Source organism: Phyllobates terribilis, unplaced genomic scaffold (assembly GCF_046119375.1).
Source record: "Phyllobates terribilis strain yellow unplaced genomic scaffold, ASM4611937v1 Scaffold_4__5_contigs__length_816908805, whole genome shotgun sequence".
In the NCBI taxonomy this organism is placed as follows: Eukaryota; Metazoa; Chordata; class Amphibia; order Anura; family Dendrobatidae; genus Phyllobates; species Phyllobates terribilis.
In genome coordinates this window covers 106152106-106175781 of record NW_027362764.1, presented here as the reverse complement: position 1 = coordinate 106175781, position 23676 = coordinate 106152106, and the positions used below count along the sequence as shown (strand labels likewise).

Sequence of the window (23676 nt, the reverse complement as noted above, 5' to 3'; positions counted from 1 at the left end):
CCAAAATGGTGGAGTTTTTTACACTTCGTATTTTTGATGTGTCAAAAGAGTAGCATCTTGCAAAAGTGGATGGGATTTATAGAAATCTCATGCCCACTGTGCTTTTTTTTTCAGCGTAAACTGACCTGCGGTGCGTGTTTCAAATCCACAACATGTCAATTTCTCTTGCGGGTACGCTGAGTTTTATGTACAGATTTTCCCCATAGATTGCATTAGATGCGGTGGAAAATCTGCAGGTAAAAACGCACGTGCATTTTTAGTGCATTTCTTCTGCGGAAACACATCAAGTATTCAAGTAATCCACACATAAGAATATCAATAAAGTTTTGCATAAGTCCAATACCAGGAAGTATGGAAAACAAAGCAGATTTGTTTAAAATGTGTCACAACAAAAAGACAAAAAACATAGCGTCAAAAACACGATAAAAACCCAAGTAAAAAGACGTAATGAAAAAAACGCAATGAAAAATCCCAAGTAACCTAACTTACTTAATAGGTGCAGAAATGATGCAGAAATTCTGCAACATCAAAAACTCGCCAAAAGCTCATAGTGGGAACGCAGCCTGATGCTGTTGTGAAGGTAAAGGGCAATTACAATAAATATTGATTTGATTAAAATTTCTCTTTTGTTCACTCGCTTTGCATTTTGTTAATTGATAAAATTAAACCATTAGCACTTCTATTTTTGTAAGTATTCTTACTTTGCAGCATTTCTTTACACCTGCCTAAAACTTTTGCACAGAAATGAATATATTATGTATGTAGAAATATAATGCACATATTATATTATCATATATTTTCCCCCAATGTGTCAATGGTATTTCAAATGGCTGTCGCCTCTTTCAGCAAGAAAATGTTGCCTGCCACAACGCAAAAATTGCTCAGGAATGGATAGAGGTAAATGACAAAGAGATGGCGGTGATAATATGGCCTCTAAATTACTCCGATCTCCATTTGATTGAGCATTTGCAGGATGGGTTGAAAAATCAAGTCCAATCAATGGAGCCACTACTTCGCACCTCATAGGACTTAGGAGGCAAATGACTTAAGACATGATAATAGTATAAAATCTTTCTTACAGCTCTGACAAATTTCTTTTGCCATTTTGTTATCAGAATTTTTGGGCTTAGTAAATATCCCCCAACATGATACTGTAAGTACCTTTATCTAGATTGCAATATTGATCTTTTCTTTTATCACTATTACAGTTCTATATAGTTTAGGAGACTTATTCCAGTAATATAAAGCTACTTTGTATAAATTAATACCATCACATCATAAAACCAGATTTAGTCAAACTGGCTTTGTATCTCTAAGACTGAATGGGTTTGGTTGCAGCACCTTCTGCAGCTCGAAAGATAAATGTGAAAAGATTGCATTAAAACCTTCCCCATGCCGAGATAATGTGTAATTTACAATCTTGTAGCCTACAAGCACTCTAGAGGCAGCGAGCATGTTGTCAACACTGTCGAAAGTTCACGTTTAAGTGCCAGCCTCCTCTTCCAGGTGCTGCCAGTGACCAATTTCCTTTGCCCTAAGTGCGCGGACTCTACTAGTGATGTACTTCAATTTACTAGTGAAGCGCAGGTCTATTTTTAAGACACACATATACAAAGTAATATGCTTTTATCGTCGCGGATTACTAGATGATGTGATATTTTGGTTAGAGAAACCGGCTTATTTATGTGATTAAAAGATAATTTTATATCTGCATAAAATTGTAAAATATTATAACATAGTGAAGAATATGGGGGGATTTAATAGCAGCTTACAATCCTCCTTCAGCATGTGTAGCTATAACAGGACACCTAGCTCAGCAGGTGGTCCAGCCACACCAGCTAGTATCCAGGCTCACGCAGGATGACCACCTGTGGAGCCCACCCTGTGTGACTGCTTCATTCAAACTTCCTCCAGTCAGATAGGATTTCATAAGGATATTTAAGGAGAATATGGAGTTACCGTACGACCTATCCACACATCAGTGGACAGGGGGAGTCTGTGTAAAACTGTGCAAAGCTGACCTTACGTATCCCACGTGTCACGCACTGTGTAGGAAAGACTAAGTGCAGCAAAAAGGGAAGAGGGGAAGGGAGCCCAGGCTCTAGGGTAAGGGGGGAGTGAAGACCTCCTAGGCTGATCTGATATCCCCCTGTCTCCCCTACCGTCCCTATATTGGTTCTTCACCAATCTCCGCACAGGAACCTACCCCTGTATTTTCCTAGTGTTTGGCCCTGGATAGGGAAGGGGGGGGGGTGAGCACTAGTCGATCCCCACTAACAACTAGAGACCACAAAGGAGACAAACACGGAGAAAAGTAGCTTAGCTTGAGCCAACTTCAGAGGGATAACTCCAGACATCCTCCTAGCACCAGAGAAGTAGAAAGCAGTCTGAAATAGCTCCAAGCGTTCACAAGGAAACATGTGAATATCACCATTTGAGCAGGAAAGAGGTAGCCGCTGGGTCCTAGAGTAAAACAGCTAAGAAGGTTGTTTGTAATGCCAAACAAAGAGATTGCCAAACGAAGAGACTGTCTGTCACATCTGACATGACCGTGACACCACGTCGGTGTAGAACGTCATGTTGGTGCAAGTGAGGAGACCGTACCAAGTGATCCCTCCGATGTAATAGTGATGTCAGGTGGGGTGGCGAGGTGCGGGTTCATCACATGCGGTAGCAGCGGTGGGATAGGCATGATCCCTCTGGTGCCATCCTTCATAGTATACATTTATGTTTATTGTTTATTCATGGTAGAAGCACCACAAAATGATTGTGACAAGTTCAAAATGCTGCTTAGGTTGAAGGCTCATTTATACCGCCCAATAATCAAAAACTAGTTCCGATTATTACTTTCGTAGGAACACTTGTTTCCCGATTATTAGCAATCACCTTGTTCTTTAAGGCTACGTTCCCATGATGAGTTTTTGGAGAGTTTTTGATGTTGCAGATTTTCCACACCTATTAAGTAAAACAGGTTACTTCCGTTTCTTTTTCGAAAATACACAACGTAAAAAAACTCACCAAAAACTCATTGTGGGAACGTAGCCTAAGTGAGATGATTTTTAGGCTGTGTCCATGATCTGCCATGAGTGTTTCAAATCCCAAAGATGTCAATTTCTCTTGTGGATACACTAAGTTTTCTGTGCAGATTTTTCCTATAGACTTGCATTAGGCATGGATAATCCACAGGTAAAAAAAAAAACATATGCATTTTTATGTGCTTTCATGACGGGAAAGCATCAAAACACCTGTAATCTGTACATAACTGTATCAATAAAATTTTGTCAAAGCCAAATACCAGGAAGTGTCAAAAACAAAGCAGCTTTGATAAAAACATGATATATCAAAAAGAGACAAAAACCGCTGCTTCAAAAATGTGATAAAAATGCAATGAAAAAGAAACGCAAGTAAACTAATTTACATAATAGGTGCAAAAATGATGCAGAAAATCTACATAAAAAAAACATCAAATATTCATCATGGCAATGTAAATCATCATTCCTGGCAGCGCATCATCCAGTGTAAACTTTCTTATATAATGCACCAGTTTTATGTTGAAGGAAATGTCCAAGGTTAGAAAAACATGGCTCCTTTCTCACTTCATTTTTGGGTTTTTCTGATCCTGGGAAATCCCGTTAATAACGTTGCAGGGTTTCTAAAAAAAAGCTTGGAAAATGAGGGGGCGCAGCTGGCAGGGCGGCTCCATTCACATTTGACTGACAGATATCATCTTAAATTCAAAAAGAGAAAGCCCCGTACACCAGTTGGGCCAAAAAATGGCAGATGGGGTTCAATGCTGATAAATGTAAGGTCATGCACATGGGAAAGAAAAACAGCAGTCACCCATACATATTAAATGGGAAACCGTTGGGGAAATCTGACATGGAGAAGGACCTGGGCGTCTTGGTTAACAGCAAATTAAATTGGAGTGCCCAGTGTCAGGCAGCAGCTGCGAAGGCAAATAGAGTCATGGCATGCATCAGAAGAGGAATAGGGGCATATGATGAGAACATTGTTCTTCCTCTGTATAAAGCGCTGGTAAGGCCGCACTTAGAATATTGTGCACAGTTCTGGGCTCCGGTGCTCAGGAAAGACATATTGGAGCTAGAGAGGGTACAAAGGAGGGCGACTAAGGTAATAAAGGGAATGGAGGGACTAGAATTCCCAGAGAGGTTGTCAAAATTAGGCCTATTTACGTTGGAAAAGAGAAGGCTTAGGGGAGACCTCATAAACATGTATAAATACATCAGGGGGCAGTACAGAGATCTCTCCCATGACCTGTTTATACCAAGGATGGTGACAAAGACGAGGGGGCACACTATGCGTCTGGAGGAAAGGAGGTTCCTGCACCAGCATAGAAGGGGATTCTTTACGGTCAGAGCCGTGAGACTCTGGAACTCTCTGGGAGAGGAAGTGGTGATGTCCAACTCACTTAATGAGTTCAAGAGAGGCCTGGACGCCTTTCTTGAGAACAATAAAATTACATCTTATGCTTAGTGATAGTTAATTAATCCAGGGATTTAATGTGACTGCCAGATTGGTGTCGGGAAGTGAATTTTTCCTCAATGATGTAAATTGGCCTATACCGCATGTTTGTTTTTTTGCCTTCCCCTGGATCAACGCTGTGGAATAGCTGCAGTGCACAAGAAATAGGCTGAACTGGATGGACGCTTGTCTTTTTTCGGCCTTATAAACTATGTAACTATGTAACTATGTAACCAGGATGAGCTGGAAGGGAAAATGCCAAAGGGAGACGTTTAGCAGTCACTTCCCCAGCTTGTTTTATAAGAGAAGGAGCCTTCATAGATTTCATACTGCGCTTGGTTCTGGCAGCACAAAGTGGCTGACCAGTTCCCTTTAAGTGTTAAAGAGAACCTGTAACGTTGAACAAGCAGATTTACCTGCATCATGTTACTGAGAAGAAGAATCTGAGCAAATTACTGCACTTTACGAATATTTTATTGATTGAAATCCCAGTTTATTTCAGGTTTATTTCAGGTTTAGGAGTTTACAATGATTGACTGCTATCTATGTGTGTATGCTTACATAGGATAGGCTGAGATACACCGCCCACTGGACTCCTAAGCCCAGAATAAACTGGCTTCTCAATCAATAGTCATACTCAGTCGTTTTACATATACATTCAGTATATATACAATGGATACGGAAAGTATTCAGACCCCTTTAAATTTTTCACTCTTTGTTTCATTGCAGCCATTTGGTAAATTCTAAAAAGTTCATTTTTTTCACATTAAAGTACACTCTGCACCCCATCTTGACTGAAAAAAAAACTGAAATGTACAAATATCACATGGTCATAAGTATTCAGACCCTTTGCTCAGACACTCATATCTAAGTCACATGCTGTCCATTTCCTTGTGATCCTCCTTGAGATGGTTCTACTCCTTCATTGGAGTCCAGCTGTGTTTAATTAAACTGATAGGACTTGATTTGGAAAGGCACACACCTGTCTATATAAGACCTCACAGCTCACAGTGCATGTCAGACCAAATGAGAATCATGAGCTCAAAGAAACTGCCCAAGGAGCTCAGAGACAGAATTGTGGCAAGGCACAGATCTGGCAAAGGTTACAAAAGAATTTCTTCATTACTTAAGGTTCCTAAGAGCACAGTGGCCTCCATAATCCTTAAATGGAAGAAGTTTGGGATCACCCAAAGTCTTCCTAGACCTGGCCGTCCAGCCAAACTGAGCAATCGTGGGAGAAGAGCCTTGGTGAGAGAGGTAAAGAAGAACCCCAAGATCACTGTGGCTGAGCTCCAGAGATGCAGTAGGGAGATGGGAGAAAGTTCCACAAAGTCAACTATCACTGCAGCCCTCCACCAGTCGGGCCTTTATGGCAGAGTGACCAGACGGAAGCCTCTCCTCAGTGCAAGACATATGAAAGCCCGCATAGAGTTTGCTCAAAAACACATGAAGGACTCCCAGACTATGAGAAATAAGATTCTCTGGTCTAATGAGACGAAGATAGAACTTTTTGGTGATAATTCTAAGCGGTATGTATGGAGAAAACGAGCCACTGCTCATCACCTGCCCAATACAATCCCAACAGTGAAACGTGGTGGCAGCATCATGCTATGGGGGTGTTTTTCAGCTGCAGGGACAGGACGACTGGTTGCAATTGAAGAAAACATGAATGCGGCCAAGTTCAGAGATATCCTGGATGAAAACCTCTTCCAGAGTGCGCTGTACCTCAGACTTGGCCTAAGGTTCACCTTCCAACAAGACAATGACCCTAAGCACACAGCTAAAATCACAAAGGAGTGGCTTCAGAACAACTCTGTGACCATTCTTGACTGGCCCAACCAGAGCCCTGACCTAAAGTCAATTGAGCATCTCTGGAGAGACCTGAAAATGGCTGTCCACCAACGTTCACCATCCAACCTTTGCAAAAATTTCTACATTTCTGTTTTTTTTCAGTCAAGATGGGGTGCACAGTGTACTTTAATGAGAAAAAAATGAACTTTTTAGAATTTACCAAATGGCTGCAATGAAACAAAGAGTGAAAAATTTAAAGGGGTCTGAATACTTTCCATACCCACTGTATATATACTGAATATCTGCCTCACTGCTAATGTTAAGAAGTTACTAATTCTAAAGGGTTTGTTTTTTTTCATTTAAAGAGTGGATATTAATTTCAAAGAGTGCCTATTAACTTTTTATTTAATAAAAGAGTGGAAAAAAAAACAATTGGTGAATATTCTAAATACCATGTATTAAAAACAATCTGTTAGCAGATTTTTGCTAGTTAATCTGAGAGCATCATGAGGTAGGAACAGAGGCCCTGATTTCATCAATGTGTCATTATTAGGTTGTATACTTTTGTTTCAATGCAAACAGTGTTTTAACAGTAGGAGATTATCACTGCTAGACTAGCTGTCCATGTATCTCCTAGTCCTTCTTTCTCCCAGTATTGATTAGAGCTTACTCTCAACATACAATGTACATAGAAAACTGCTAATCAGTGGTCACATGAGGAGACAAAAGAATTCACAAAAGCGTTCAACAGACGATCTGTGGTTAGTTCTCCAAGATGTTTAGAACAACCTCCCTGATGAGGTCCTTTGAAAAGTGTACCTAGAAGAACTGATGCTGTTTTGAAGGCAAAGGGTGGTGACACCAAATTTAAGGGTTAATCACAGTTTACTGTATTGTTAGAGATTTGTGATGTAATATATGATCTGGCCAGTAGAGGGCAGCGGAGAGGCCAGAGTTTCAGAGCAGGGGTTTAGCAATTGGTTGTTGCTAGGGGAGTTCAAGGACAGTGAAGCTATGCATCATTTGAAGAAGGTCTGGATAGAGCGGTGCCTGTCTTTGGTGACTCTGGGACGCGTTGTTTGGCTTCAAATGAGCCGACTCGGTGAGAACAACCAAGGACACAACATCTTGGGCTAGGCCACGTGAGGGCTTATTTCTAAGAACTTAGAGAAGCCCTGCATTAGAAAGATAGGCATTCTCTAAGAGATTCCAGTCAGCGTTTCTGATTATTCGGGACTCAGCGCAGCAAGTAACCGTCCACTCCAGTCTCAGGACATACCGGTACCATTTACAACTGAATATATATGTGGATATATAAATAACTTTATGGAGGTCTAGTTAGTTGGGAGAAAAAGCCTCTTCTGTAAGAGACACTTCAAAAACTGCTCCGAGTAGGCGATTACTGTTGCTTTATGGCTTTATGCATAGAAAGGGTTAATCGCATGTATTTTTGCTGGCATATAACTGTTAATTCTGTTAACTGTACCTGTGTATACTCTTATTCTGTGTTATTGAGAGGAATTGCTGTGATTGTATTTGTTATTTATTCACTATTTACCTATCATTCTTTCCTTTATTTTTTTATAAACTGTTTAGTAAATTTTTATAATATATTATTTAATATTTGTGCGTGTCTGCTGATTGCTGCTGTACCCTCGTGCTGTGGCCGTCCCTCGCCAACGTTTCACCAAATACCAAGTTTATTTAAATTTATCTTTTCTTTATTCCCTTTGCATTTTATTTATTGATTAAAATAAACTATTACAAATAAAAAACTACTTTTCAAAGCATTCTTGTTTTCAACACTCCTGTTTTCATACCTACAATTTTTGCACAGTACCATATGTACGGTATATCTCAAGACAGAAAAATGATCACTTTTGTTCTCTCAGAAACAGCTCCACATCTTTCCATGATGTGCGTCCGGTGTTACAGCTTTGTGATATTAACTGGAAAGGTAATAGGATGAAGTACATAACCCATGGAAAAAGAAGCATTGTTTCCAAACGAAAATCAAGAAATGAGAACCCCTCAATCCATATGAAACATGTCTTTTCTTTGTGTATTTAGATCAGCTATACGAAAGGGCTGAGATTCACAGATACACACTGGACATTCATTACAGTTCACTTCCAATCATATTACCAACCCCATAAATCCAGGCAGCATCATATAAATCACCAATCATCCTCATAATCAATATTCATTACTTTTACTTTACCCACCAAACATTTATTACAATACACCGTATCACAGACACGACTAGCTGTACTGAGGAGTATTTTATGGTTGTTAAAGGGAGAAACATTGTAAATCAACATTAAGTGGAAATGGATGGCATTTATTATTTTCCCCTGCCCTGAAAAATTCAATTCTGATATTGCCAGGGTAGTCTGATGACAGTGGTAAATCATACTTAGAAATTGAAGCCAAATAAAAGTAAATGAAATAAAAAATTATGTGCATTCATTTCTTTCTGAAAATATCAAAAACTAGCTTCTATCTATCTATCTATCTATCTATCTATCTCATATCTATCTATCTATCTCTCATATCTATCTTATATCTATCTATCCTCCTATCTATCTATCTATCTATCTATCTCATATCTGTCTCATATCTATCTATCTATCTCTCTCAAATCTATCTCATATCTATCTCATATCTACCTCTCTCATATCTATCTATCTCATATCTATCTATCCTCATATCTATCTATTCTCATATCTATCTCTCTCATATCTATCTATCTATCTATCTATCTATCTATCTATCTATCTCTCATATCTATCTATCTATCCTCATATCTATCTATCTATCTATCTATCTCTCTCATATCTATCTCATATCTATCTATCTATCTCTCATATCTATCTTATATCTATCTATCCTCCTATCTATCTATCTATCTATCTATCTATCTCATATCTGTCTCATATCTATCTATCTATCTATCTCTCTCAAATCTATCTCATATCTATCTCATATCTACCTCTCTCATATCTATCTATCTCATATCTATCTATCCTCATATCTATCTATTCTCATATCTATCTCTCTCATATCTATCTATCTATCTATCTATCTATCTATCTATCTATCTATCTATCTATCTCTCATATCTATCTATCTATCCTCATATCTATCTATCTATCTATCTATCTATCTCTCTCATATCTATCTCATATCTATCTATCTATCTCTCATATCTATCTTATATCTATCTATCCTCCTATCTATCTATCTATCTATCTATCTCATATCTGTCTCATATCTATCTATCTATCTCTCTCAAATCTATCTCATATCTATCTCATATCTACCTCTCTCATATCTATCTATCTCATATCTATCTATCCTCATATCTATCTATTCTCATATCTATCTCTCTCATATCTATCTATCTATCTATCTATCTCTCATATCTATCTATCTATCCTCATATCTATCTATCTATCTATCTCATATCTATCTATCTATCCTCATATCTATCTATCTATCTATCTATCTATCTCATATCTATCTATCTCATATCTATCTATCCTCATATCTATCTATCTATCTATCCTCATATCTATCTATCTATCTATCTATCGATCTCTCTCATATTTATCTATCTATCTATCCTCATATCTATCTATCTATCGATCTCTCTCATATCTATCTATCTATCCTCATATCTATCTATCTATCCTCATATCTATCTATCTATCGATCTCTCTCATATCTATCTATCTATCTATCTATCCTCATATCTATCTATCTATCTATCTATCGATCTCTCTCATATCTATCTATCTATCCTCATATCTATCTATCTATCTATCTATCTATCGATCTCTCTCATATCTATCTATCTATCTATCCTCATATCTATCTATCTATCTATCTATCTATCGATCTCTCTCATATCTATCTATCTATCCTCATATCTATCTATCTATCTATCGATCTCTCTAATATCTATCTATCTATCTATCTATCCTCATATCTATCTATCTATCTATCGATCTCTCTCATATCTATCTATCTATCCTCATATCTATCTATCTATCGATCTCTCTCATATCTATCTATCTATCCTCATATCTATCTATCTATCTATCTATCTATCTATCTCTCTCATATCTATCTATCTATCTATCCTCATATCTATCTATCTATCTCATATCTATCTATCTATCTATCTCATAGAGACAACAGGAACCTCTTTTATTATACGAAAATTCCACTAACGTTAATTACAATCTTGTGTTTTTATGGGGTAACAAGGTCTAGAATAGTTAAATGCTATGGAAACGTTTGCCCTTTAACCCCTTAAGCCCCGCGGGTGGTTTGCACGTTAATGACCGGGCCAATTTTTACAATTCTGACCACTGTCACTTTATGAGGTAATTACTCTGGAACGCTTCAACGGATCCCCCTGATTCTGAGATTGTTGTTTCGTGACATATTGTACTTCATGATTGTGGAAAAATTTCTTCGATATCACTTGCGTTTATTTGTGAAAAAAACAGAAATTTGGCGAAAATTTTGAAAATTTTGCAATTTTCAAAATTTGAATTTTTAAGCCCTGAAATCAGAGCGATATGTCACACAAAAGAGTTAATAAATAACATTTCCCACATGTCTACTTTACATCAGCACAATTTTGGAACCAAAATTTTTTTTTGTTAGGGAGCTATAAGGGTTAAACGTTGACCAGCGATTTCTCATTTTTCCAACAAAATTTACAAAACCATTTTTTTAGGGACCACATCACATTTGAAGTCACTTGGAGAGGTCTTTTTGACAGAAAATACCCAAAAGTGACACCATTCTAAAAACTGCAACCCTCAAGGTGCTCAAACCACATTCAAGAACTTTATTAACCCTTCAGGTGCTTCACAGGAATTTTTTGAATGTGGAAGAAAAAAATGAACATTTAACTTTTTTCACAAAAATGTTACTTTAGACCCAATTTTTTTTATTTTCACAGGGGTAACAAGAAAAAATGGACTCCAAAATTTGTTGTGCAATTTCCCCTGGGCACGCAGATACCCAATATTTGGGGAAAAAACACTGTTTGGGCGCACGGCAGGGCTCGGAAGGGAAGGAGCGCCATTTGACTTTTTGATTGTAAAATTTGCTTGAATAATTAGCGGACGCCATGTTGTGTTTGGAGAGCCCCTGTGTGCCCAAACTTTGGAGCTCCACCACAAGTGACCCCATTTTGGAAACTAGACCCCCCAAGGCACCTTTATAGATGCATAGTGAGCACTTGGAACCCCCAGGTGCTTCACAAATTGATTCGTAAAAATGAAAAAGTGAAAAAAAAAACAAATGCAACATGATATCCGCTAACAAATTGAGCCGACAATTTGTTAGCGGATATCATGTTGCATTTGGAGAGTCCCTGTGTGCCCAAACATTGGAGCTCCCCCACAAGTGACCCCATTTTGGAAACTAGACTCCCCAAGGCACCTATCTAGATTCATAGTGAGCACTTGGAACCCCAGGTGCTTCACAAATTGATTCATAAAAATGAAAAAGTGTTTTTTTTTTCACTTTTTCATTTTTACGAATCAATTTGTGAAGCACCTGGGGGTTCCAAGTGCTCACTATGCATCTAGATAGGTGCCTTGGGGGGTCTAGTTTCCAAAATGGGGTCACTTTTGGGGGAGCTCCAATGTTTGGGCACACAGGGGCTCTCCAAACGCAACATGGCGTCCGCTAACAATTTGAGCCGATTTTCCATTCAATTTGTTAGCGGACACCATGTCGCGTTTGGAGAGCTCGTGATGTGCCTAAACAGTGGAGCTCCCCCACAAGTGTCCCCATTTTGGAAACTATACCCCTCAAGGATTTTATTAAGGTGTATAGTGAACATTTTGAACCCAGAGGTACGGCACAGAATTTGTTTACATTAGGTCATCATATTGAATAAGTTGTCATTATTCTTGAGCGCAAGTGCTCGCTACTTGAGTTTGCATCGGGTACTCAGGTATGCACCATGTACAGCGTGTGCTCGAGTGACATGCTCGAGTCCCTGCTCCGCATGTTTCACGGTTATTAGACACCCAAAAAAAAACATGCGGGGATCGCTCGTGCATGGCAGGCAATCCCCGTAAAGTTTTTGGCCGCGAAGCATATGGGGCAGAGACTCGAGCATGTCACTCAAATACCCACGATACTCAATGCATACCAGAGCACCCGATGCAAACTCAAGTAGCGAGCACTTGCTCTCAACACTAGTCGCCATATCGTCATCTTTTTTTCTTACTTTTGAAAAAAATCCCAACCCCAGCCCTAACCCTAGCACAACCCTAGCCCTAGCACAACCCTAGCCCCAGCACAACCCTAGCCCCAGCACAACCCTAGCCCCAAACCCAGCCCTAACCCTAGCCCAATCCTAACCCAAGAGTTTATTTTTGACGCCGTTCCTTGTGCGGTATAAGTGATTAGACGACTTTATTCTTCGGGTCGGTGTGATTACAGCAATGCCAGAATCATATGGGGTTTTTATGAGTGACAGCTGTCACACACTAAAAGACGCATTTTTTGTAAAATCTAGTTTTTGCATCGCCATATTTTGAGAGCTATAATTTTTCCAGATTTTGGCAGACAGTCATGTGACGGCTCGTTTTTTGCGGGATGACTTGACGTTGTTATTGGTGCCATTTTCAGGCACGTGACATTTTTTGATCGCTTTCTATTCCGATTTTTGGGAGGCAGAATAAACAAAAACCAACAATTCAGGAATTGTTTTTTTTTTTTTTTATTCTGTTCCGCGTGTGGTAAAATTGATGAGGTAGCTTTATTCTTTGGGTCAGTACGTTTACAGCGGTACCACATTTGTATCATTTTTCTATGTTTTGGCGCTTATACACAATAAAAGCTATTTTATAGAAAAAAATATTTTTTAGCATCGCTTTATTCTGAGAGCTATAACTTTTTTATTTTTCAGCTGATGGAGCTATATGGCGGCTTGTTTTTTGCGGGACGAGATTACGTTTTCATCGGTATCATTTTTATTTATATGCGTCTTTTTGATCGCGTGTTATTCCACTTTTTGTTTGGCGGTATGGTGATAAAGCATTGTTTTTTGCTTCGTTTTTTTTTTTTTTTTACCGTGTTCACTGAAGGGGTTAACTAGTGGAACAGTTTTATAGGTCAGGTTGTTCCGGACGCGGCGATACCAAATATGTGTACTTTTATTGTTTTTTTTTTTTTTTTATATAATAATATTTATTGATGGGTACATTATATTTTTATTTTTGGTGTATTATTTTTTTTATTTTTTTATAATATTTTTGCACATTTTTTTTTTTCCCACTTTCACACAGTTTATACACTTTATTACTTTGTCCCACTCTGGGACTTTCACTTTTTTTTTTCTGATCGCCTGCATGGCACAGGAATGAAGCACCATCCCTATGCCATGAAGGCTGTCAGAAGTGCACAGTGTGAAGATTGCTTGGAGATGCACTGCGCATGCCCAAGCAATCTTCCTGCTCTCTGGTGACCCGGATGTTGTCATGACGACATCGGGTCGTCATGGCAACACCCGGGAAGCCTTTGCAGACTGCGCTGGAAGCCGGAAGAGGAGCTGAGTATCGCCGATCACCTCCCCTTGCCTCCGCAATGCCGCGATCGACTTCGATCGCAGCATCGCGGGGGTTAATGTGCTGGGAGCGGTGCAGGACCGCTCCCTGCACATAGTACCGGGTGTCAGTTGTGACAATCAGCTGACACCCGGCGGCGATCGCGCCCGCACAGCCTGTGTGCGCGCGCGATCGCCATGACGTACTAATACGGGTCTGGCTCTTAAGTCCCAGGGCACAGACGCGTATTAGTACGTCAGATGTTATTAAGGGGTTAAAGGGAATCAGTCATTAGGGTCAACCCTCTTAAGCCATCTATATGGACATGCAGGTCATAGGAAGCTGAAAAAAATGATATCTTGATATATGTGATCCGATGTCTTATTCCAGAGAAATCCACATTTTTCTCAATATGTAAATAACCTGTTAAAATCTATAGGTGGGACATAGATCTCCATGAGAATCTGCCCCCAGAGCTTATTTTAAATGAAAGAGGGCAATACTAGTGTGAGACATGTAATGACTGACAGTCCACTCTCCTGATCTACAAGTTTCACACTGGTAATGTCTTCTTTCTTTTAAAATAAAATTTGGAGGCAGATCCGGCCCATACATCTTAAAAGCTCATTTACATAGTAAGAAAAACGTGGGTTTCTCTGGAATAAGACATCGGATCGCAGATATCAAGGTATCATTTTATTCAACTTTCTATGACCTACATGCCCATATAGTTGGCTTAGGAGGGTTGATTCTTCTGACAGATCCTTTTACGATATGTTTTTCATAGTCCTTAAGGAAACTTTATTAATATATTGTTGAAGAGCAGTTTGTTGAACTACTTCACATAGCTATGCTACTTTTCTTCTGACATACTACGAAGCCAATAACACACAGCTCCTTGTTTCTCTCTTTGTTTTTCCCTAGCCCAAAGTTAATGATACCCCCAGGGAGGGGAGGAGGTTGCACCAAGGAGGTAAGGGTATGATAGGGAGGAAAGCAACCAAGTCTTGAGAGAGGGCAGATCACACAGACTGTGGAAATAGAAATAAGAGCGCACATACAGTCTGCAGTGTTAAATCATAGGTAGTAAATTAGCTTTAAGATAGAGAGGAGAACCCTCTGCAGTGGAATATAATGGAAAATGACACACTTCTCAGCATCAGTATCTATCAGGCCTAGAGAAGAGCGGATTGTTTCACACAGCTTGGATAACAGTCCATGTCAGTGCTATTTAGCTGCAGACCAGAGTTACGTGAATTTCCAGAGCTTCCCTGTTCCCCAATGCATCGTTTGATTAGCCGGCCTGGTGTGACGTCTTCTGTACAGGGTGCAGCGCCCAGGTGATGTCTCACCAGCATGGCTAATCGTAAGTCAGGCCTGCCATCCTGGCAGGTAAGGAAATTCACATAGCAACTGTTGACAGCCAGAGAGGACTGACCCGGACCATGGACCGCAAAGCAATGTGCTCATTTCTAAGCAGAAAATATCCTTCATAAGCCGTAAAAGAAGAAATCAGTAAAGGAAAGATGAGGTGCTTATATATGTTAGCTATATGGATGTTACAATACTAGCGTAGCACCGCTGGAATCGAGTGGCCGAAAGAGCACGAGCAGGAACAGCAAGCGGTAGTAGATGTTCTAGAAGTTAGCAAAGGAGCTGTAGGAAACAATCCGTAGATAGGTAAGAACAGTGTGGGTAAGACAGTTCAGAGCTGGAGACTGGAACTAGACTAAACAGCTAGACACAATACTCAAGCAATGTATGGAAGATCCATACAGCTAAGTAGGCCCAAACAGGAAACAAAATGAATTCCACATGTTCAGAATCCGCCATCTTAGTATAGGGCAGTTTCAGAACACAACAGCAGTCTCCAGTGGTAAGGCGTGGGATTGCAGCACAATTATTAAAGTGAAAAATATCGGCCACCAGTGAGCAAACTGTAGAAGGACAACAGAAATCCTGACAATGGACATACAGAGACCTCAGATCAAAAGTCTGAAACTAGGAGAAGGTTACTGTTGAATATCTGGTTGAGGTAATTAGAGGGGGTAATGTTAACGTTATCCAGCTCCTTTCTTTGCAAACACAGAACATTTGTTTAATTGCAATGTTTCCTGTGCACAGAATATCGACCATATAACTACACTTATTTACTTATGTAGGTAAAATATACACTTTTAATGGATAGTACACAAAATGAATGTGACTCATGCACTTTTTCATGTTTCAATAGGTTGAAAAGACATTTCTTGGTTACAATTCTATTTAAATTGGACAAATTGCCTTGAAGATGTGATAATAAGATCACTATATACAATAATCTTCATTATGATGAATCACAGTAGTAAAATAGTCTTACCTCTGGTCATGATGATTGCTGCCAGGGCTTTGTGACGTGAGCACACGGAGAAGTTCTCAGTAAGCCCCTGGAATTTTTGTATTACCAGCTGATATATTGAATCTGCAAATTCCTAGAACACAAACAAATATGACTATGAATTACAGCTCTCGCTGCCTGCAAAGGCTGCTGAGTCTAAAAAGCTGCCAAACCTGAAATTTCTGCATACAGAGAACAATAGATTGCATTCAACTGCACAACAGCTATATTACGTTATGGTTTAGTGTTTTTTTTTCAATTACTGCCTCTTATAAGTATTAGGCAGTTCTCAATGATATAATCTTGTCTATAATTTCCTTCCTTAAAGGGAATTTGTCAGCAGGTTTTTGCTATGTAATCTGAAGAGAGCATAAGATCAGGGCCGAGACACAGATTTCAGGGATGTGTTACTTATTAGGCTGTGTGCTGTTGTTTACATACAATGAATGTTTTATCACCAGGACATTATCACTGCACAGACTAGCTGCCTCCTGCCAAGTGGTCCGACCACGCCTCCTCCTGTGATAAGCAGCTCACTGTCAATAAACAATGTAGATAGAGAGCTGTGGTGTGGGTAGGGTCAGCTTTCTGAGCTCTGCTACATCTAAAAACTCTGATTGTTTCACAACTGCTACACCAAGTAAACTAAGTGATGCATCGCTGGAATCAGGGTCTCTTTTCCTACATTATGCTGCTCTCAGATGAGGTAGCAAAAACCTGGTGACAGATTATTTTTAATGACTACAAAAGAAGACTTCATAGTCTTAATTCAGCAAAGCTTTTACGCCAGAATACTCATGTACAAAGCTTTGAAAAATCTCAACATTTTGGCGCAATATGAGGCTACACTAAAATGTTGTGACTTATGGTGTTCTCATGCTACCTTCGACAAAGTGGGCAGAGCTGGGGAGGGATGGGTACATGGCAATCCTCTGCTCGTCAAAGTCATGACTAGTGGTCGAGTTCCTTATGCCACAAACCTTACTCCTCAACAGGAGTAAGATTTGTGGTGAGGCGCACAAAACTTTTCAGATGCCCCTGATTCAATGAGGGGCACGCGGCAGGAGCGTCTGACTTCAGGATGCCTTCTCACCAACAGCATGAACAATGCCGATCTTGATGTATTGAGGCTTATGTCTTTTTCGTGTGTCACAGGGAACAACATTCCATATGTGCAACTTGTGTAGCTACACATGGACCCATAGGTAGGAGGCTCAATGCCACCTTAAAGGGGCTGTCCGGTTAAAACAAGTTTTGCCTATCCAATGAATAGGGTTAACTTGCTGATCCATAGCTGTCTGACCTCGGAGTTCCACAGCATTCGGCAGATTGAAGAATTTTTTATCCCCGACTGGAACTTGTGTCCTACCTGACCGATGCTCCATTCATTCTCTATGGGGCTGCTGGAGAAAGCGAAGTGCACTCCCGTAGGGAATATATGGAGGGCAGGACGATCATGCACACTGATGCTCCATTCTAAAAGCATCGTTCTATTGATTGATGGGGTCTCAGGGGTCATCCACCAATGATCAACAAGTTATCACCGATGGCCTACACTTTTACTGTAGTGTGGTAGCCATCATGTCTGTGTACACCCCTGACATGTGATATTCATTGAAACATTTTTCTAAAAACCTTTGGGAGATCATATCTATCATATCTGGTTGGAAAGCTGCTCAGTGTAATGTTCTTCAATGAGAAGATAGTCAAGAAAAGATTGGCTATGGATTAAAGGAAGTGTGAGCCAAGTTTTTGTCTTTCTGCTCCTGCTCGCCTGTCTGTGAAACTGTATACAAGAAAAACTCAGGGTCTGCAAATTGAGATTCTGATTTGGCTTTTATCCTAAGTCTACAAGTTACAAGACTCGTTAAAGGGCTGATAATGACTTGAAGGATCGCTGCTTCCAACAGGTGACGCTATAGAGTTCAAGTCCTCTTACTCTCTGAAGAGGCACTTTGCATACAAGTAAAACAGAGAAACATGCTTTGTATTCAGGACAGGCAAGCCATTAGACAATGGTAGGTGCAATGCATTCTGGGAAATGAGGGAAAGGATTTTCCAGCACCTATAGTGCTGGCAGGATGCTAATGAAGATGAAGCTTCCATGAGGAAGAATGGTTGGCAAATTGCACAGAGCATGAGAATATGGACAATTCCTTCTCATATTCACTTATATGTGAGACAAAAAACAGTCTTGTAAGGGATGAAGGCAGTAAGACCATGTTTTTCTACAGGTTTTCTGTAAAACAACAGGCGTGTTTGAAAATTCTGCATGCAAATGAACAATGTTAGCTGTTTTAGTTTTATAAATAAATTTGCCCTCTAAATATCTGTGTCGGGATTTCTAATACATTCATCCCCATTCAAATTATCCAGGTTCATTCATTGCAGACTTCAATTTGCAACAAACGCACAACATACAAAGAAAAGAAATAATGTAACAAGCGCACCAGGCAGAAAAGGTCAGCAGGGGAGATACATAAATAAGCCGGAGAAGAAATTTTCCTCCAGGACTTTATTATTTCAACATTGTTTTATCTAAATGTTTTACAGAAGGAACAGAAAGAAACGATTCATCAATGGCTGTTTACTGACTGCCAGGAGCACTTGTAGCTGCCAAATGACTGCTGCGTACACTGGGTGCATCGTCAGCCCTCGCAGGCTTGTGGGGTATACAAATGTACAGCATACTATCAAAGATGGGCAAAATCCATACATAAGATATACTTCATTACTGCAATAAAGTCTGAACTTATCAGATATGTGCCAAGTCTTCATGCAGGTGATGAAGGAGGGCAAAACTGTCATTGAGGTCAATAATAACAACTAAGTTCCTAAAAGCTTCATTTACGCCTAACCACAGGTCTTACCATTAACTTATCCATAGACTTATTATATTTCTTAGCTGAAAGATGTCCATTCTATAGAGATCAGCGGCGGCAGATTCCCTCTAACTGCTTATCTCAGGGGAAACATCAGAATTGGATAGGAAAAAAAAGCAAATCTCTGCAAATCATTTACTAAGAAATATATATCTGGAGAGGTTATGCCATACCATATACAGTGGCATGTAGAAGTTTGGACACCCCTGGTCAAAATTACTGTTATTGTGAACACTTAAGCAAGTTGAAGATGAAATGATCTCTAAAAAGCCTAAAGTTAAAGATGACACATTTCCTTTGTATTTTAGGCAAAGAAAAAAAATATATATATACAGTATATTTTTTCAGCTTTTACATTTTAAAAATTACAAAAAGGAAAATGGGCTGATGGAAAAGTTTGGGCAGCCTTGGAGATTTGTGTGGCAGATAACTTTCATCAAAGTTTCAGAACTTAATTGTTTGTTAAGGTTTTGGCTTGTTCAGAATCATCGTTAGGAAAGGCCAGGTGATGCAACTTGACCAAATTTTCTAAAAACCCAGCCTCCTCGAAACTTGTGCCAAAAAACAGCAGTCATGGGTACTTCTAAGCAGCTGTCTAGCACTCTGAAAATGAAAATGGTGGACGTCAACAAAGCAGGAAGGCTATAAGAAGATAGCAAAGCATTTTCAAATTGTCCTTTCCTCAGTTTGAAATGTAATTAAGAAATGGAAGTTAACAGGAATAGTGGAGGTCAAGATATGGTCCGAATGACCAAGCAAAACTTCAGTGAGAGCTGCTCGTAGGAGTGCTAGAGAGGCAAATCAGAACCCCCCACTTGACTGCAAAAGACGTTCAGAAACATTTAGAAGACTTTGGAGTTGTGGTACATTGTTCTACTATTCAGAGACACCTGCACAAATTTGCCTTTCATGGAAGAGTTAATAGAAGAAAACTTATCCTGTGTCCTCACATAAAATTCAGAGTCAGAAGTATGCAAAAGAACATCTAATCAATCCTGATGCGTTTTGGAAACAAGTCCTGTGGACCCATGAGGTTAAAATAGAACTCTTTGCCTACAATGATCAAAGGTATGTGTGGAGAAAAAAGGGCACAGAATTTCAGGATGAGAACATCTCGCCAACCATTAAGCATGGGGGAGGATCAATCATGCTTTGGGGTTATGTTGCAGCCAATGGCACAGGTAACATTTCACGGTTACATGGAAGAATGGATTCAATGAAATTTCAACAAATTCTTGATGTAAACATAACACCATCTGTAAAAAAAAGCTGAAGTTGAAAAGAGGATGGCTTCTACAAATGGATAATGATCCTAATCCACAATAGACTACATAAAAAGGCAAAAGCTGAAGGTTTTACAATGACCCTCATAGTCCCCTGATCTGAACATCATTGAAAATACTCTGGTAGGGGCTAGATCAGATAAGAAGGGGAAGCACTTCTTGTTTCAAGTGAGTCGAGGAGAGCTCAGTCAAGTTCAGTGTCAATTGCTAGAGGAGTTCAGTCAGAGGAAGTGCTAGATAGTGACAGTGTTTGACAGGTTCCAAGGCAGTGATGCAGCAGTGGCAAAGGGGTCCTGTCAGTGATGAGTCTCCAAACAGTATGAGGACACATCTGAAGTCTCGGGCCTAGGGCCCAGAAGAGGCATTGGGTGCCATGTCTCTGTTTCCCCTGTGAGGAAGATGCCGGTTGGGTCACGGCGAGAGGGAAAGCTGGTGGGTCTCAGAGAAGCTGTTATGCCGGATGGAAGGTCTCTGGCACAAACAGGAGCTGTTAAGGCGGGGGCAGGTCGGGCAGAACAGAGTCAAGGACTGATAGTACACTGGACAATGGGAACATCTCCTGAAGGGGATTCTGTCCCGCAACTGCATGTATCCGTATTGCACAGTAAAACTGAACCTGTTGAGCAAGACCTAATGTCTCCTGTCTCACGTGTGCAGCTGTATCCGGTCCCATGGACAGGGATGTAACATAGACTCCGGAACGGCAAGTGAGTACAGAACGAACCCCCCAGCACAATACACACAAGTCAGATTCTTGTTTAGAAGAGGGGTTTCATGGCAAAAAGAACTCAGTTCCAGCTCACAGCAACCAGTCTTGTGCCCCCTTTACTGACAATACATGATTTTAGTAAAAAAAAAAAAAAATAGCTGAGAATGTTTAAAGGGGTCGTCTTAGGCTACAAGTCTGGAGACTATGTGACTGCAGACATGTAAATCCTCACATCGTGAATACTGTTCACTGTGAAGATTCTGTGGTGCAGGCGCCAGGAGCGGTGACTAGTCTGAATGTGGCCGGAACGGAAGTATGTAAATCGAATACTTGCGGTCACATGACAGCCTGCTTGCAGTGCCGGAGAATTCTCACAGTGCGCAGTGCAGTCACTGCAGTCAATTGTGGTCTAAGGTCGCACAACTCCTTTAAAACTTCATACATTCTGAAAGTGAGTGAATATTTTGGCAGTTGCATGCAACAGGATGTAACACAAAATAAAATATAGTTCACTAACTAGTTCCTATCTGCAAATTTTCAAATGGAAAAAAAAATCTTAGTCAATCTTTCTAATACATGACAATGCCAAAGAGATATCCAGCAGCAATATTCCCAATACTCATTCTCTGTATTTCTGCACACGTTTGGAATTGTATATAGCTATTTTTCCTGCTTTGTCATAAGTACCTACTCAGTAAATAGTTCCAGTACAAACATACCGGAGATTATCAGCAATTATAAACCCGACATATGTTCCATTTTGCCCATTGTCTGTGTCTTTGTGCTAAATAATATATATAAAACAAATGTGCTGAGATTCTCATCAGTAGCCTTCTGGGTAATACTGGCATTCCACTCTTGTCAAAAAGATATTAAATCAATAGATTATACAAAAGAAAGCCTTTTAGTAAACATTTTTATTCAGCTACGGCCTCTGGGTTTATTGGGTAAAGTATCTGAAAGGTTAGATTTGCATATCGGTAGGAGCATACACTACAGAAGAGATACAAAGAAATGTGATTTTGCTACACTGTGATATTTGAATGTATTAAGCATTCTAATAGTCACATGTTTTATTCAGTAATGATGCCGTGTTTGTATTATGGAGCAGATTAGTTTTATATAAAAAAAACAGAATATAATTTGTATGAGAATGTTGGTAAATCAGCCATATTGGCAGAAAACCCAAATAATATGGTAGACTGCAAGACTAGGTTAGCATGTTAGTCACCTCTACAGTTCTTTGACCAATGAAATATCAATGATTACAAATAAAAAAATTTAAAGACTAAAATATTTGTAGCCTGAATGAAATCATCACTAGACTTATCATCACTAGACTCCAACATTGTGAAATTAATAAAAATATATAAACTTGTAAGGCCCAGTTCACACAAGAGTCTTTTTCTTAAACATATGTAATCTGTCAGTAGGTTTTTGCTACCTCATCTGAGAGCAAAATGATGTAGACATAGAGAAGCTGAATCCAATGATGTATCACTTAGTTTACTGGGTGCAGCACTTCTTCCACAATCAGAATTCTTAGATTTAGTAATACAGCAGAGCTGAGAAAGCTAACCCCGCCCATATAGGCTCTGTATGGACATAGCTATAGACAGTGAGCTGCCTATCACCGGAGGGGGCGGAGTCAGACTAGCAAGCAAGTGCCTGGAAGTCACATCAATGATAATCACAAGGTGATTAAACCTTCGATATAAGTAAACAACACCGCACAGCCAGACATACAGTACAGACCAAATGTTTGGACACACGTTCTCATTTAAAGAATTTTCTGTATTTTCATGACTATGAAAATTGTACATTCACACTGAAGGCATCAAAACTATGAATTAACACATGTGGAATTATATACTTAACAAAAAAGTGTGAAACAACTGAAAATATGTCTTATATTCTAGGTTCTTCAAAGTAGCCACCTTTTGCTTTGATGACTGCTTTGCACACTCTTGGCATTCTCTTGATGAGCTTCAAGAGGTAGTCACCGGAAATGGTTTTCACTTCACAGGTGTGCCCTGTCAGGTTTAATAAGTGGGATTTCTTGCCTTATAAATGGGGTTGGGACCATCAGTTGTGTTGTGCAGAAGTCTGGTGGATACACAGCTGATAGTCCTACTGAATAGACTGTTAGAATTTGTATTATGGCAAGAAAAAAGCAGCTAAGTAAAGAAAAACGAGTGGCCATCATTACTTTAAGAAATGAAGGTCAGTCAGTCCGAAAAATTAGGAAAACTTTGAAACTGTCCCCAAGTGCAGATGCAAAAACCATCAAGCGCTACAAAGAAACTGGCTCACATGAGGACCGCCCCAGGAAAGGAAGACCAAGAGTCACCTCTGCTTCTGAGGATAAGTTTATCCGAGTCACCAGCCTCAGAAATCACAGGTTAACAGCAGCTCAGATTAGAGACCAGGTCAATGCCACACAGAGTTCTAGCAGCAGACACATCTCTTCAACAACTGTTAAGAGCAGACTTTGTGCAGCAGGCCTTCATGGTAAAATAGCTGCTAGGAAACCACTGCTAAGGACAGGCAACAAGCAGAAGAGACTTGT

The 23676-nt window shown here is 39.7% G+C and overlaps 1 protein-coding gene across 3 annotated transcripts in view; it reads right to left on the bottom strand.

Annotated features, from left to right (window-relative positions):
- Positions 1-23676, bottom strand: part of ADARB2 (adenosine deaminase RNA specific B2 (inactive)) — a 1079460-nt gene that overhangs the window by 185944 nt on the left and 869840 nt on the right. For all 3 annotated transcript variants that reach the window (XM_073677647.1, XM_073677648.1, XM_073677650.1), the window contains exon 6: positions 16216-16327. In XM_073677647.1, the coding sequence (XP_073533748.1) occupies positions 16216-16327 (112 nt within the window). The remainder of the gene's footprint in view (positions 1-16215; positions 16328-23676) is intronic.